Here is a 17,983-nt window from a genome sequence, read left to right on the forward strand (position 1 = left end):
TAGAGACTGAAACATTTTATCAAAATAATCCAGTGTGTCGGCAGATTCTGATTTCTCTTTTAATCCAACAATTCGAATATTATTCCGACGCGATCGAGCTTCCAATTCCACGATCCGTTGTTGAGCCTTTTCCAAACGAGAAGAAAGGTCAGCCGCATTTCGATTAACTTCTTTAAGATCGAGGCTCAGAGAGTCAATTTCTTCTTCAAATTTCTATTTCAGTTGAGTTATTTCAGTGCAGATACCGGTGATTCGAGATTCCAATCTCTTGACCCAAGGGGGTTCTTCCGAGAACTCGTCAGCTTTGTTTAGATTTTCCGTTAGAGGGGTCGGGATTTCGTCTGGTGCTCTTCGAAGTAGCCATAATTATAACTAACGTTATACAAATTCGACTGAATAAAGTTAAAATTTCAAAGTTTAAATCGGAAAAGGGAGATTAAAGGCGGACAATAAGCAACTGGGTCTTACATGTCCGTAGCGGGAGGCGCAGTCCGGAAGGATTTGGGATTGAATTATGGAAAGGATGTTTCCCATGGTGGGAGAGTTTAGGATAAGAGGGCATAGCCTCAGGAGAGAGGGGCGCCGTTTCAAAACAGAGATGCGGGGAATATTTCAGACAAAGGGTGGTGAATTTGTGGAATTTCTTGCCACATGCAGCTGCAGAGCCCACGGCGTTGGGTGCATTTAAGGCAGACATTGATAGTTTCTTGATTGGACATGGCATCAAAGGTTCAGGGGAGAAGGCTGGTAGCTGGGGTTGAGGAGGACGGAAAGAAAGGATCAACCATGAGTGAATGGTGGAGCAGACTCGATGGGCCGGATGACCTGACTCTGCTTCCATGTCTTATGGATTTATGGAAATGAGGATTGAGCAGGAGACTGCGAGACTTTGTCTAAGTTTTATATTTGGACGGTCGGTGCTGGTACGGGTGGGAACCCACAACGCCGTATTTGTAACCCTTTATTATCTAATGTTATGATTAATGATATTCTCTCTGAGACAGGCACTGAGGTGTGTAAATCTCTATATGCAGATGATGGAGCTCTATGGCTCAGAGGCATAAATTGCAATTATACTGTATATTGGATCCAATTAGCAGCTAATAATTTTGAACAGTCGCCAAATACATGAGAATTTAAGCTTTCAGTCGCTGATGAACAAGTTCTGTGTTTTATAAATGTGATTAATAGGCATGCAGTTGATTTGAAATGATATGGTCAAACTCTTCAAGACGTGACAGCGGTAAGATTTTCAGGCATGTCGGTGGATAATCAGATGGCGTGGAAGCGTCATATCAGAAAATAATAACATTAAATATTCTCAGTTGTATATATGGGTATTCTGGGGAGCTACATTAATATCATTGTGGACCATGTTCATTTATTTAATTGGATATGTTCTTGATTATGGCTGTGTGACTTGTAGATCAGCGTCATCTTCAATTTTAAAGTGTTTGGAAGTGTTCTGGCGCAATAAGGTGGTCCCCTGTTTCAGCTTTATTGGTTGAAATGAGCCAAGTATAATTGCGGAGATTGCAGTTGATATTAACAAACTGGATTCATTAGACGGGACAAATAAATTACCATCCTGTTGAAGTTGTGTTCGAGGACGGTTGGCAACATCACACGAAGAGTGTTTTCAAGTTTAGGTGGCTGGGATCTTATCGCGCTGGGAAGATGGGATTGTGGGATTACGCAATGTTCCCCTATGTCACGTTCTCTGAAACCCCATCTTGTTCTCCCTCTGACTAGCTGATATTAAGTCACACAGTTTAATAAGTCTAAGAATTCTGCAATGTCCGAGAGTCTGCTGGTTCATCAGTGCATTTTGGAAAACTATTATGATATATTAACTGTTGCAGAAGAATCAAAATATAACAACTGAGATGTTCCTCTGGCTGTTTCTGTGCCTTAATTACAGGTAACGACAAAGAAACAACTTACTAACCATTATATCACTATATAGAGTAGCATTGGTGGCCATTATTTTAGGCTTACACTGGGTGGAGGAAATTAGTCCGTGTAAATCTCTAATTTATTCACATGCCTTTTCGGTTTTGCTGATCCTTAAAACAATTTATTCTAGCGGTCGGTCAGATTTACTGTTGGAAACTCATTGGCCCACTTCTTATGAGTTTTATGGGTCTTCTTATGGGTCTCAACCTGCACGGAGAGGTTGAGTTACAAAAGCTGATACAATTCCAGCTGTGGATAAAGACCTTCCACCCGGCAAATCAGAAGCTAAGGGGTTGGTGTGATTGAGAATTGTAGCAAAACTGTTGGGATAATGAGCATAAAGGAAACACCACTGCAGAATGTGTGACTGTTAGCTTAATGAGGGAACGGAATAAAACAAAACGGGAAAGAACTTTATTCAAAAAAGAAGCAGTGAAGGTTTTTTTTAATAATTCTCTGCACCACACTCCAGCCCAGTTAATGGCGGGAATGCGACTTTAATTTGATCTGTCAAACGCCTTTTAACCAAAACCCGCCCCATTTCATTACATTAGCAAATCATTCAAGGGGAAGGCGGAGAGTAGTGTGATTGACATTGGATTAGGCAGCCAGTAATCGACTAGATCCCCGCCGTTTTGTGGGCTGTAAGGCTGATGGGCCGCAAAGGGAAAAGATGGACATATACACAGACCAATGGCTGGATAGCGTTCCGGTGCTGGTCTTTGACTGTCATCTGGCAGGTCCAATGCGGTACTGAGTCTCCAGGACGGTGCCTTGCCCCTCACAATACATATACTATCCTAACGTTCCAGAGCTGCCGGTCGATGCGACAACCTGCCGGGGAATAACACCTGGGTGATCAGGGGGTGAATGTGAGGAGCTGGAACCCTCACTGCAACCGCCTTTGGCTTGTGCTCAGGTCGCGGCTTTATTGATGAACTGAAGCCCCGAGGTGACGGGATATTTCACCGCGCTGATCACCTGCTCCCTGAATTTCGACTGAGTCACCGCGTAAATAAACGTGTTCGTGCAGCAGCTGAAATTCTTCAGCAAAAACCCGACGTAGATGAAGATCCATTCAGAATAATTGAATTCGAATCCTTTCCCTGAGACCTGATAATATATGGCATTTACAAACTGAGTCATCCACAGGAGGATGAAGCTGCCGGAGAGGGTGAAGAGTAAAACCACAGACCTCCTCCTGCTCTGCATCTCCGGGTCACTGCGGTTCTCCCCCTTGCTCTGACCCTTCAGCCCCTTACGGATCCGACTGGCCACTAAAATGTGCCTGACTGTCAGAGCGTTGAGCAGCAGGATCCCAGCGAAAGGGAGAAACGGGGTTAAAACCGTATCGAGCCAGTCATATCCCACCCACCCGGGGTCAGTGAAATAATTGTCCTTGGTAACACAGCGCCACGGTACATTGTCGATTATCATCCGGGGTTCCCATGTGAAGTATCGGGGAACATTTTTCAGACAGAACAGTACGCCGGTTGCTGTTAGAACCACAGCCGCAGTTTTCCCGGTGCAATATTTTGTTTTCAGTTTCTGGCAGCAAATGGCGACAAACCGATCAAAGGTGAAAGTGACGGTGAACCAGACAGAACAGTGTGCGGCTGTGAAGCTCAGTACATCGATAACACTGCACACAGGGGTGATATCCAGAAAACTCCTCGGGAAGTAATCCCATCTGATTTCAGTCAAAATTGACACGTTGACAACGGTCAGTAGATCCGCCGCTGCCATGGCCACCAGGTAGCGAGTGGTGCAGGTAGAGAGGCCACACTTTCCCCGGGACAGGATCACAATCGCCAGTACATTCACTGGAGAGAAACAGACACTTGACACATTCTCCGGGAATTAACATCGGATCGAGTTGCAGCTAAAGATGTCTGTGAACGGCTGCTAATCTTGATCCAGACGGGTCACACTATCACTGAACTGTTTTCTTCAGTGTGGAGATAAAGCAATGTGTGGGCAATCGTCGGCGATATAAACGAGCTGAATGAGCAACAACGATCGCTGCTGATCCCGATTCCAGTCGCTGATGGGGCCGGTTTCACAGACTTAACCGTGACTGACCAGGACTCTGGAAAATCAGCATCTGATGTTTCCAAGATGAGATACAGAGGGGAGAAACACACTGAAAACACTGGAAACATGATTAGCAAACAGAGATTGAGTGGCTCAGGTAACGGATTAATTCTACACCGCAGATCAATTCGATAACACACGTGAGCAGATCCCTGGACACCGAATCGGGTGATCAGAACAAATTATTGACCAAATGGCAGCAGGATACGATTGTGACAGACTCCACAGGGAGACGCGAAACACAGCACCAGGGGCTCTCTTTGATCATTAACTCATAAACAGTGAACCTGACAATGAACCCCCCACCCCCCGTCACACCTTCCCGGAGAGCTACCTGTCCTCAGCACTGGACAAATCTGGACAAGGTATCATTGAAGGCAAGAACAGCGTTTGAGTCGATCCCGTGAGTTAGAGGAGAGACAGGGGTTTAGTTCCCTTTGTCATTGAATATGAAAAATCGGAAAGTGAAATTGACAGGATCGATATCTCTGACGGATATTTGTGCAATAATCATCAAGTTGGAAGATTGTAAAATGATCATGAATAGGTTTACACCGGTAACAATCAGAAATTCCAAACATGAATCCCTCTGCTCACTCACCGGGAACTCCAACAACGGCAATGAACACGTACATTACTTTCTGCACTCTCATGTACATATCCAACAATGCAGACATTTTCTCTGTCCAGTGATTTGGCCCCCCTGTGTTACACGCGATCTCTCGGAATGAAATGCTGAGGCAGCACATGCCTCGGGTTTTTAATACAATTCAGTCACTCCACAGGGACAGATTTCAACAGATTTAAAAATAAAGATTTTAAATTATTTACAAATCGATTACATCAGACAGGTGAAATTCCCGCGGTGACGGATGGCGATTAAACTATTCAATTAATATGAAGACCATTGGGAGCTAATTTGTCCCAACGCAGGTGACTGAACCGTCCGAGCTATCTTATCAATTAAATGTGCTTCCAGTGTAAATATGCACTTCAAAGTAACCATTTATCAGACACACAATATTGAAGTAAATTATGCCATTGTAGCTTGTGAAATTGTATTGAACCGCGAACACTACGCCGGCTGTTGTTGTCGTGTGATCAGCGCCGTACTTCGGAGCGAAGGTTCCCGAGTTCGAATCCAGCCGGCTCCAAAAAAACCTTTGTGTGTCTGTGTGTGGGTAGACTGACTGTCACTGCCTGACCCTGCCGGACTATACACGTGTCCATCTCCAATTCACTTTATCCCCTTGGTTTAGTCCCTTCTCATCTGTCTCCCCAAACTGCACAGTTCCAACCCTTCACAAAATGGCTGCCTGAACAATAATTAAAATTGCAGTTATTAGTAATGTATGTACAAATGAAATAACTTCGAGACTTGTTGCAGTTTTCCAGAAGCATTGTAAACCATAATCAGTTATATACAACTACCTGCTGAATCAAATATTTCTACAGCAAATCCCACATACGGTTCATTCACATTCACAACTCTACACCCTGCCTCCTTTCTTATAAAACTGTCAGCACTACCTCTCTATCAAATGACCAATCACGCCAAACGACAATATAATGCTGCACAGAAAAACTTAACTGTGAAAATAATCTCTTTTCCTGAACACTCAAAACATCGAGGGAATCTGACAAATGAGAAGCAGACTTCTCAATGTGTTGAGGATGAAAAATCAGGCTGGGATAGACTAGGATGCAGATACTCCTCCCATCAGATCTTTATTTACAGCTTCCAACATAACACCGGTTACACCGAGATACCTTTCTGCAGCTTTCGCAATCATTTTATGTTTTTGCCAGTAGGACGAGATGTCTGATCAGTACAATTCACCACATCCATTATTAACATCACAAACTCCATTGTATCCACCAGTACAGTATCTTTCCTGAGAGAACTGTGATGCGGACATATATCCACTGACCTCCTAGTCTATTCTCTGACTCGGAACACTTTATTAAATTTAGCAGTCAGAGTCAGGTTTAACTTTTTGCAAGGTCTCTGCATAAGACACACCCAACTGTACTTTAACCTGTTGAACTGATCCGCCTCTATTTTCCTTAGGCAACATAGTTGCTGTTTTCACATTCCCACCTCTCTCCATGACTGAAATTCACATTAACTAATCATCTCATTTGACCGACAGGTTCCTCTGCCAGTGACAGCAGGGGACAGTGAAGGGTCTGAACTACGATAGGCCTGGTGGAAATCTGCCCCCAAACTCAAACCCTCCTCTTCTACTCTATCGCTATGGCGGAGTTCAGCGATACTGCTGTCGGTGGTCGTCGGCCGCGGCATCTACAGGGACGGGCGTGGCTCTCCGTCCACACCTCCGAGTGTCTGTTCCGGCGATGTTTGTCAGACCTCCCTCAGCCTCCGCCGATGCAGAGAAAATTGCGCCACCAGCCGGCAGCAGGCACTCTGGGAGTTATGAACTACGATCCTCCACACTCCTGGTGAATCTCCTCTGGAGACCTCCTGCACAAAATATACTTTGTATAGAATGCAACAGTTTAAGAAACATACCAGGTCAGGCACAATCTCCTGAGAGGAATACTGTCGAAGGTTTGGATGAAACCCTGCAGTTTCAGCATTGAGAGTGGCCCTTCCAGGCTGCACTGGTGTCCACCAAAATTATCCCATCTGCCTGCGTGTGAGCCATTTCCTCTGGGCATGAGTCAGCTTGAATAGTCACATGGGTACAGGTGCTGAAAGTTTATTTTCCCTGCTGCAGGAGTCTTTAACTAAACCTTTCTGATCCTGTACTTAATCACAATGCCTTTTATATTTGTATCAGTACAGGACCACAAAGGAGGTCGTGTTTAGTCTCTTATCGAGCAGTAAGGTGGATTATTTACTCAGGGCCTGGTAGGATACACTGCAGATTATTGAGAGAGGCGGGAAATGACATCACTAGTGACTTGACCAATATATTTGTGTTCTCTGTAACACGAGTAAGATCTCAGAAAAGCGCTGATCGATCTTATTCTGTTATTTAAGAAGGGGGATGGATAATCCTGGAAAATATAGACTCACGTTAGGGGTAGACACGTTTCTGGAGAAGATTCTTAAGGACTGCATGTAGAGTTATTAAACTCCTCACACATCAACATACCCATCGTCTCCTCCAGAGTGTGATAGTCTGTTTCCCGACGGCCCCTTCGGCCGGCACCAGGACCATCCCTCCCGTCCATGTACCTGTCCAAGTGTCTCAATGGAACCTCATTTCTCCACTTCCACTGGCGTCTCATTCCACACTCACACTGTCCTCTCAGTAAAAGAAGTTCCCTCACGTTTTACCCTTAAACCCTTTTCCTTTTACCCCGAACTTATGACCTCTTATTCAGGCCTCACCCAACCCGAGGGGAAAAAGCCTCAGCTTCGGTGCGACAAAACCCTTTGAATCTTTCTCTCCAACTCAGGTTCTCACCTCCTGGAAACATCATTATAAATGTTCGCTCTAATCGTTCAAGGTTCCTGATGTTTTTTTCGTGTAGATTGGTGACCCTGGATTTATACACGGAGGTTAGAAAACTAGAGGGCTATGGGTCAGCCTGGGTAGTTCTATGGTAAGGACAGGTTCAGCACAGCTATGTGGGCCGAAGGAGCTGCATTGTACTGTAGGTTTTCTCTGATCCAGACTACACACAATACTCCAGGATTGTCCTCAGTAACGTCCTTTACAACGTCAACATAACTTTGCAATTCGTGTGCTCAGTACTTTGATTCATGAAGGCCAATGTGCCAAAGGCTCTCTTCATGACCCTGCCCGGAACTATGGAACTGTATTCCCGGATCCCTCTGCTCTCCGCAGACCACAATCCCCGACCAGTCACTGTCTGAGTCCGACCCTGTTGTTCCCGGCAAAGCGCAACACCTCACATCGGTCCTCATTACATTCCAGCCGCAAAACCGTCAGCCCATTTATCCAGCTGCTAAACTCATCTCCAAGTTTCGATAATCGGCCTCACTGCCACTCATGTTCTGTATCCAGGTGTCAGCTGCAAATCCAGTTTACCATATTCCCATTGAAATCCAAAGTTACGTGGAGCTGAGGAGGACGATGGCGCCTAACGGCGACTCCTTGTTTGCAACTTCGGAAAGAGCTCTAGTTCTATTTTAATATCTCTATTTTTCCCTTTCATATTTCTTTTGAAGACCCCGACCTGGAAATACAAACTGACTTTGGTTCTTTGCGGGAATGGGACCCGTTCTCGGAGTCTGACGACTGGCCGTTATTCGATATACCAAGGACGAGGGCTAAAACACCAGCGCGCCTTCAGTATTCCGGGATTTCGTGGCTCTGGAGGCGGGTGGAGTCGAGGTCGGTGCCGTTGCAGGAAATCGGTGCGTCGTGGGAGACGGAAGATCGAAAGCAGCGAGCTGGCTGCTGGCCGTGTGCCCGGAGACCCGAGTTCCTCGGGCACAGAGCTCGGAACAAGCAACACAACAGACATTTAACATCTTAAATCAGCGAGCTGTTTGTTATGTCCGCCCCCACCAATCCGCTGTGAAACGGGGACACCCACTTTTTCTCTTATTAGAGAGGGAGAGAGAGAGAAAGTGAGTGAGAGAGAGAGAGAGAAAGTGAGTGAGAGAGAGAGAGAGAGAGAGAGAGAGAGAGAGAGAGAGAGAGAGAGAGAGAGAGAGAGAGAGAGAGAGAGAGAGAGAGAGAGAGAGAGAGAGAGAGAGAGAGAGAGTGTTACCGGATATGTTGAATTACCGGGTGAACGTGTAGTCTTTGGGGTTCTGCAAGTCTGTGTCCCTATTGACGCTTTGCTGCACGTTTCAGTGCTCGGTGGAGGGCGCCGATGCTTTCTTTAAGTGGTGGGTGGGGGGGGGAGATATTTGCATTGCTACTGCTTATGCGTGGGTGGGGTGAACTGGGAGGAATTTGGGGTGCTAGCATTTAACTGTCATTCATTCTTTGGGGCTCTCCTCTATTTTCGTGGATGGTTGCGAAGAGTAGAATTTCAGGCTGTATATTGTATACATTTCTCTCACATTAACTACACATTTGAAACATTTGATACCTTTGAAATACTTCTATATCCTGTCCCTTAGAATATCTGACAATAAGGTAACCCCTGGTGTCAGGCTAATCCGTCTCTGCTTCCCTGGCTCATCGTCAGAGCCTTTCTTGAACAATGGAAGCTAATCTACAGCACCTCACAGGTGTCCAAAGACATTTTAAATACTCCTGGAGACAGGCTAGGTTCCCTGCAGTTTCCGTACTCGACTTCCACAAGGGTCGATGCGATGTCCTGTCACTAATTGAAAATTGATCTGTCCTGATTGAGACCATTAATCTATAAGATACAGGAGCACATTTAGGCCATTTGTCCCATCGCATCTGCTCCGCCATTTCATCATGGCTGATCCATTTACTGTACGCTACTGGCCCCCATCTCCATCCTTCTCTCCATATCCGTTCATGCCCTGAGCAGTCGAGAATCTGTCAACCTCTCCCTTAAATATAGGTAAGGACTGCACCCACTGCTGCCTGTGACAACGAGCGAATTCCACAGATTCGCCATTCTCCAGCTAAAGATATTCCTCTTGCTCTCATTCTAAATGGAAGTCCCTCCAATCTGAGACTGTCCTCTAGTCTTACAGTCTCCCACCAGAGGTCTGATCCTCTCCACAACAACTCTGTCAGAGGCATTCACCATTCAGTAGGTTTCAAAGGGGCCAACCCTCATTCTACAGACCACAAGAACCTTGAATAACTCCAGTCCGCCGAACGCCTGAATTCCCGCCAGGCCCGGGGTCCGGGGTCCAAAAACGGGAAGCCCGATGCTCTCTCCCGTCAATACGTTTCCGTTTTCCCAGCCCCGAGTCCATCCTCCTACCATGCCTGGGAGATCGGGTCCAGAGTCACGGAGGCCCAACGGACTCAACCTGACCCAGGCATCGGATCTCCCAATCGCCTCTTTGTACTCGATTCTGCTCGATCGCAGGTTCTCCAGTGGGGGCACACTTCTCGATTCGCCTGCCATCCCGGGATCGATCGGACTCTGACCCTCCTGAAGAGACATTTCTGATGGCCCTCCATGGACGCCGACACCCGTTCCTGTGTCTCTGCATGTTCCGTCTGCGCCCGGGGAAAAGCCTCGGTCCAGGCCCATATACAAGGTGCCGAAAGATCTGGGAAGACACACGCACGGCCCTGCCTCGCTCAGCTAACCGTAACCGAAAAATTGCCGACCGCCATCGTACCCCTGCTCCTGAGTATCGCCCTGGGCATATGGTGTGGCTCTCGGCTAGAGACATTCCTCTCAAGAACGAGCCCAAGAAGCTCGCCACCCGCTTCCTGGGACCATTCGAGTTTGAGAACATTATCAATCCCACGGCAATCCGGCTCAAACTACCTACGTCAATGCAGATCCACCCTATAGTTCACGTCTCCCAGTTAAAACCGGTTTCTGTCAGCCGGTTATGCCCTCCGACCGAACCCCCTCTAACCTCACCTACCCTCCGATCATCGACGACCATCCGGCGTACACTTTCCGGCAGTTATTGGATGTTCACCGTAGAGGGAGGGTCTCCAGTACCTGGTCGACTGGGAGGGGTACGGCCCGGAAGAACGTTCCTGGATTCCCCTCTCCTTTATCCTGGACCCTTCTGTCATCTCGGATCCCAATTGGGACCATGGAAACGAGCCTGGGGGGTCGCCTGGAGCCTCCCGTTGAGGGAGGGGTACTGTCATGCTTCCGTTTGGTTATTCACCTTTACCGCTCCTTTATCCCTGATTTATGCCCTAATATCAGTCATTAGATTTCCAATTGCTCTAGTTTACTTTATTACAGTACACCTGGTTTTTATCAGAGACTGTGAATTAATAACGATGGCGTCACTATCACAGGCTGCCAGTTTGTTGGTTTATTCTCGTTTGATACTTCGTTCCCTTATCCAATTAGAACCGTTAGTTCTATGTTCCGCTCTAGTTTCAAGACAGTCCCTGTAAATCCCGTCTTCTTGTCAAGATTCCTCCGGTTTGCTGTTCTTCGTTCTCGTCTAAGCCAGCAGCCCCAACTCAGTCGACGTGCCGGTGTCCCGCACTTGGGTTTTCCTCAGTCGCCGCATGCAACAGTGAATTGTACTGATCAAACACCTCGTCCTACTGGGGGAAATTAAAATTATTGTGACAGCTGCAGAAAGATATCTTGGTGTAACTGGTGTTCCCAGTTTTATAAGGAAAAGGGCAGCGTATAGAGTTGTGAATGTGAGTTAAACGTATGTGGCATATGTAGTAGAAATATATCATTCAACAGGTGGGATATTAAAGTGGTTCATTTTTACAACTTGTGGAAAATGACTTGTATTGCCTATTCTAAACTCGGAGCTCCCTGTCTGATCCTTCCAGTTATGGACCAATATGGTTAACCTCTCATCTATGTAAACTTATGGACGGATAGTACTGAAACGGTTGAATTATATTTTTGAAGGGGGAGGCAATTTATCATTTTATCAGAGTATATTGTGGAAGGGGAGAATGATATTGGATTCAGTTTTGTATTTGGAATACGATATTAGGAAAGCACAGTTAAAATAAGTTGTTGCAATGACAGTTATTTTGACATTGAAAAGGCATGTAATATTTATGGAAGGAAGGACTTTTGGAAATTAGGAGAGGGGAGCTTGCAGCATTTTTTATGAATTTTTTCTGTTTTTCTTTGTCATTTGGAAGGTCCCTGCAAGTAAGGGTGGGAAAGATATATCCTGGTGTGTATGAGATAGCGAATGGGACCGCACAAGATGGTATTTGTAATCCTTTATTATTTAATAATGTGATTAATGATATTTCCCGAGATAGCGTCGGTGAATTACTATGTACAGATGAAGGAACTTTCTGGATTAGAGGCAGAAATTTGAATTTTAGTGTATGGAGTTGCAATTATCTATTAATCTGTTTGAACAAAAGGGAAATAGATGACGATGTAAGCTTTCAGTAGCTAAACATAAGTTATGTGTTTTACAAATAAGATTAATTGATCTGCAGATGATTTGAACTTATATGGTCAAACTCTTGAAGACGTGCCAGAACAAAGATTTTCAGGCATATGGGTGGACAATAAGCTGACATGGAAGCACTACATCGTTATAATAACTGATCAATAAAAAGGAGAAATAAATATTCTCAGCCGTCTATGTGGATATTCTTGGGTGTTACACGAAAATCTTTATTAATCATTTAGAATTGTTTAATTAGATCTGTTTTAGATTCTGTCTGTGTGGCTTATGGATCAGCTTCATTTTCAGCTTTAAAATGGTTGTATGTGATGCAAGCATAGACTTTAAGATTGTGTTGTTATGCAGTAAAGTCGTCTCGTGTTTCGGTTTTACTGGGTGAAATGGGATAATAACCCTCACAATTGCGGCGGCTGAAATTGATATTAACATACCCGATTAATTTCAGGGGGCAGAGACATTATCATGCTGTTGAAAGTGTGTTAGAGGACGGGTGGGAACACTCAGGAAGAGTGTTTTCAGTTTTCGATATCTGGGCTCTTATCACGCTTGGAGTATGGGCTTGTTGGATTATGCAATATGTCCCAGTGTCGCGTTCTCAGTAACTCTACTTTGTTTTCTTTTCACAATCACATTAGTCGATTTTAGGTTGAACAGTTTAATACAATGTAAATATTCTGTTCTGCCGGAGAATCTGTTGTCTCATCAGTATATTAAGGAAAATTATTATGATATGTTAACCGCCAATCGTTACTAATCGTGTCAAATTTGTTAGCATTTTTAAAGATGGAACGAAAGATAATTTGACTGGGAATGCTGGAGTAGCCCATTCTTTTTGACTAAAGTACAGACAATGATATGAAATTACTTTGCAACCATTTATCAGTATATACTGGTTACCATCATTTTAAGCTTAAGGTGGGTGAAGATTTTTTTTCCCATGTAACGTTATATTTGTTCAGATTACTTTTCGGTTTTGATTACTCTTAAACATGGTATGCTAGCAGTCGGTCAGATTTACTGTTGGAAACTCGCCAGGCATTCATTCATATTCAAGTACTTGTTTATATATTTTCTTCTTATAGGTCTCTGAACGCAGAGGTATTGAGGGGAATGAGTGGGTTGACTGAAATTTACAAAAGTTCAACTGTGGATAAAGACCCTTCACTTAACAATTCAGAAGTTCAGCGTTATGTATGTTGAGAATTAGGAGCTTATGGAAAGACTGATGGGAAAATGGGTACACCTTTACAGAATACATAAACGTGTTGGGTGTATGGGGAGAAAGGGGTAAAACAAGAACAGACGGAATTATATTGACAGGAACTAGAGTGGGAACATGAAAGTGCTGGGTTTATGGGAGAAACAAGAAGGGAAGGAATTATATCGCCATGTCTTACCAAGCTTAATTATTCCTTTTGTCCAATTGCAAAACATTTTTCCGGATCGTGTAGGTTTTTTCATTATGAAACAGTTGAACAGATGCTATTTCAGGATGAAACATATCAGGAAGTAAATCATACAGGCTTCATTGCAATTTTGGGGGGCTTGATTGGTTTAATTTAACCGCTTTCTTAAGGCATGGGTGTGACTTTATTTTATTCGCAGTGTTGTGTTTCATTACGTATAATCGATAGGATTTGTTGCGTGTAATCTAGCTTTCATTAGAAGACAGAAGCAGTGAGGATTTTATTTCCCAATTCTCCACTCCACAGTCCAGTCCAGTTGATAACGGGAATGCGCCATTAAGTTGGAGTGCCTTAATTTTGCCAATCATTAAACGAGATGGCGGAGACTGGTGTGTTTCACATTGGGTTAGTAAATGAGCATCTGACTCGACCCGCGCCGTCTTGTGGGAATGTCTGACAGTGAGGTTGGTGAGCGGAATGGGAATAGATGGACATATCCGCAGACGAATGTGCGGGCGGCATTCCGGAGTAGTTATTTGTCTGGCATCTGGGGGGAAGAATGAGGTTCTGACTCTCTTGGACGGTGCTTTGCCCCTCCCGACACACTCACTATCTTAACGTCCCGGACTGCCGGTCGATGGGACAATCCGCCCGGGAATAACACCTGGGAGATCAGGCGGTGAATCTGAGGAGCTGGAGCCCGGACTGGAGACTCTGCCGCCGCCTCTGGCGACTACTCAGGATGCGGCACCATTAATCAACTGAAGCATCGATGTGACGGGATATTTCACCGCGCTGATCGCCTGCTCCCTGAATTTCGACTGAGTCACCGCGTAAATAAATGTGTTCGTGCAGCAGCTGAAATTCATCAGGAAATACCCGACGTAGTGAAAGATCAATTCAGAATCATTGAATCGAATCCTTTTCCTGAAACCTGATAATATATGAAATTTACAACCAGTGTCATCCACAGGAGGATGAAGCTACCGGAGATGGTGAAGAGTAAAACCACAGACCTCCTCCTGCTCTCAATCTCCGGGTCACTGCGGTTCTGCCCCTTGCTCTGACCCTTCAGCCCCTTACGAACCCGACTGGCCACTAAAATGTGTCTGACTGGCAGAGCGTTGAGCAGCAGGATCCCAGCGAAAGGGAGGAACGGAGTTAAAACCGTATCGAGCCAATCATACACTACCCATCTGGGGTCAGTGAAATAATTGTCCTTGATCACACAGAACCACGGTACATTGTTGATGATCACTGCGGGTTTGTACATGAAGTAGCGGATAAAGTTTTTCAGACAAAACAGTATGCCGGTGGTTGTTAGAACCATAGCCGCAGTTTTCCCGGTGCAATATTTTGTTTTCAGCTTGGGGCAGGAAATGGCGACAAACCGATCAACGGTGAAAGTGACGGTGAACCAGACAGAACAGCGTGCAGCTGCGGTCATCAGTGCATTGAGAACACGGCACACAGGGGTGATGCCCAGAAAACTCCACGGGAAATAAGACCTAATGAACCGAGTCAAAATGACCTCGGTGACAATGGTCAGTAGATCCGCCGCTGCCATGGCCACCAGGTAGCGAGTGGTGCACGTAGAGAGGCCGCACTTTCCCCGGGATAGGATCACGATCGCCACTACATTCACTGCGTGTGGGGGAGGGGGAGAAGAGGAGGGGGAGGGGAGGGAGGCGGGGATCGGGGGAGGGAGAGGGGGATGGGGAGGGGGACGGGGGGAGAGAGTGAGGGAGAGAGAGAGATAACAGACAGAGGGCATTACTGAAACAATTCCTCAAGGGATCGGGTTTCAGCTAAAGGTCTGGAACACTACAGTCTATGAACGGCTGCTAATTTAATGGGTCACTGACTCCAACCTGCCTTCTTCAGTGTGGAAATTGGACAATGTGTGGACAATCGTCGGCGATAAAAGCGATCTTCATGAATAATAACGATCGGTGCTGATCCAGATTCCAGTCGCTAATGGAGCCGGTTTCACTGATTTAACCGTGACTGACCAGGCCCCTGGAAACTCAGCATCTGATGGGGCCGAGAAATGATACGGAGGGAAGCAACACACAAGTTAGTACTGCAGGGACTCAGCAGCTCAGGCAGCATCCATGGAATTGGACAAACTTCGGTTTTGGGCCGAGACTTTTCTACAGGACGAAGCGATGCCCCAGTTTAGGACGGGTCTCAGAGCGAAAACAGGAACAACTCAGTAACCTGAGGCTGAGCGGCTCCGTTAATGGATTAATTCTACAGCGCAGTTCAATTCGATAACTCTCGTCAGCAGATCCGCGGACACTGGTTCAGATGATCAGACCCAATTATTAACGCGTACAACAAGCTGGAGGAGCTCAGCAGGTCGGACAGCATCCGTGGAAACGCGTCTCGGCCCGAAACGTTGACACAGAATAGTGAAGTAAATTATGTCATTGTAGTTTGTAAAATTGTATTGAATCACCTACTGTTACCATTCCCCTCGAGAGTATAAACACTGGGATTAGTTTGTGTTTGGGGGACTCTAACGAGGGGGTCGCCAAGAAAAGATCTGCTTGTGATGGTGAATAAACACTTTCATATCCAGAAAACCCGCCAACATCTTCACTGACTTAGTCACAGTCAGAACATTTCGGTGCTCGTCCAGGACCCACCCTTAACCCTAATACATGGCCATAAAGTCTTGAGTATGTTTCAATCATATCACCACGTATGTGTTAAAGAACACGGCGGAGCGCTGGAGAGGCGGATAAGAAAGTGCAGTTCCGTGTAGCGTGTTTCTGTGTCTCTGTGTGGATCGACCCATTGTCTCTGCCTGACCATGCCTGACTATACACTTATCCACAGACCTCGAGTTCAATTTATCCCCTCGGTTCAGTCCCGTATCTTCTCTTTCCCAAAGTGTTGCATTGAACGTGGTCATGTTTAGGGTGGTTCAAGAGTCTCCGGCATTCCAAATAAAGTTTATGGGGCGGATTCCTACTTTAGTTTCTACAAGCGGTCCAGCTGCACCATCCAACCACGTGGTGAACACACATACAACTTGGACTTCCCCTAGGTAATTCCGGATACAGGTCGTGGCTTTTCATCAACATCATGGGCAATGCATCGTACGTAACACAGTTGTCATTCCAGGGGCAATGGGCCATTGTTACATCCTGACAAATCACAAACCACCTGGGCTGTGGGCAATCAACGGCAAAATAAACTTTGTGTCCAGAATTGCATCATTTCTTTGGGGATCCAGTACTCATAACAGTGGGAACGTAAGTGTTTCAACCACGTGTTTGACTACCCAGCCATTAGGCGGCGCTGTTGAGCTCGGTGGCAGCTCATCCTGATCAGCACCCCGTCTCCCTTCATTTTGCCGCTGCAAACCTTGTTCTGTGATAGGGTCGTTTTAGAACCCCTTTTCCCCTTACCCTCCTCAGTACCTTTCTCCCTCACTTCCTTTTCCCTCGTTCACATCATCCTTCAGAGAGCCCATGCTTCAGCATGTGAGGGATGTGAATGGATCAATCATTTCACACACCCTTCTGCTCTCCTCGGTACTGTGCGATACCAAGTTCCTCGGCCAGTTCCTACCCTGTCACGGAGTCAAATTCTGCGGATCTAAAGTAGGACCCAACACACTCGAGAAAACCGGCCACAACCTCGTCACAAATATAGAAGGTTCCTTCCTTTCCACTGTCTGCAGTTATGCAAAACCTCCACTGTCACCTCTATTAGTCCAGCAACTTCTAATGGTGCCTTCTGTAAATCACCCCGTGTCCCCTGGGCGGGTGCCTGTTCCTCCGGCAGGGCTGAAGGGAAAGCTGAAGTTAGACAGAGAAGGGTTAGCTTCCCCTCCTCCGTTTCATATAAACCGTGAGTTATCCTGTCTGCTGAATGCACCGGGAAAGTTTCCGAGAATCATCTCTCATTCACCACTCCAGCACTCAATTGGGCCAAGTCAAAAGGGACAGAATACCGTGTCACACACGCCCCACACCCCCGCTTCTGGTGTCTCCTGCAGTCCCTCCATTACTACAGGCGCCATTGGGGCACTGAGTGTTGAAGGTTCCACCCACTCTCGGAAAAACCTGCTGGGAGGCGGGCCACTTCCCTAATAATCCTGGCTTTTAGATAGATAGATAGATAGATAGATAGATACTTTATTCATCCCCATGGGGAAATTCAACTTTTTTCCAATGTCCCATACACTTGTTGTAGCAAAACTAATTACATACAATACTTAACTCAGTAAAAAAAAATATGATATGCATCTAAATCACTATCTCAAAAAGCATTAATAATAGCTTTTAAAAAGTTCTTAAGTCCTGGCGGTTGAATTGTAAAGCCTAATGGCATTGGGGAGTATTGACCTCTTCATCCTGTCTGAGGAGCATTGCATCGATAGTAACCTGTCGCTGAAACTGCTTCTCTGTCTCTGGATGGTGCTATGTAGAGGATGTTCAGAGTTTTCCATAATTGACCGTAGCCTACTCAGCGCCCTTCGCTCAGCTACCGATGTTAAACTCTCCAGTACTTTGCCCACGACAGAGCCCGC

The 17,983-nt window shown here is 45.8% G+C and overlaps 1 protein-coding gene across 1 annotated transcript in view; it reads left to right on the plus strand.

Annotated features, from left to right (window-relative positions):
* The first annotated feature begins 10,142 nt into the window (after nucleotides 1–10,142).
* Nucleotides 10,143–17,983, plus strand: part of LOC140722678 (uncharacterized) — a 40,504-nt gene continuing 32,663 nt past the window's right edge. Inside the window, exons 1-2 of the mRNA XM_073037383.1 lie at nucleotides 10,143–10,484; nucleotides 11,748–11,757. Coding sequence (XP_072893484.1) covers nucleotides 10,143–10,484; nucleotides 11,748–11,757 — 352 coding nt within the window. The remainder of the gene's footprint in view (nucleotides 10,485–11,747; nucleotides 11,758–17,983) is intronic.

The sequence above is a fragment of the Hemitrygon akajei genome, unplaced genomic scaffold (genome assembly GCF_048418815.1).
Source record: "Hemitrygon akajei unplaced genomic scaffold, sHemAka1.3 Scf000083, whole genome shotgun sequence".
Taxonomy (NCBI): Eukaryota; Metazoa; Chordata; class Chondrichthyes; order Myliobatiformes; family Dasyatidae; genus Hemitrygon; species Hemitrygon akajei.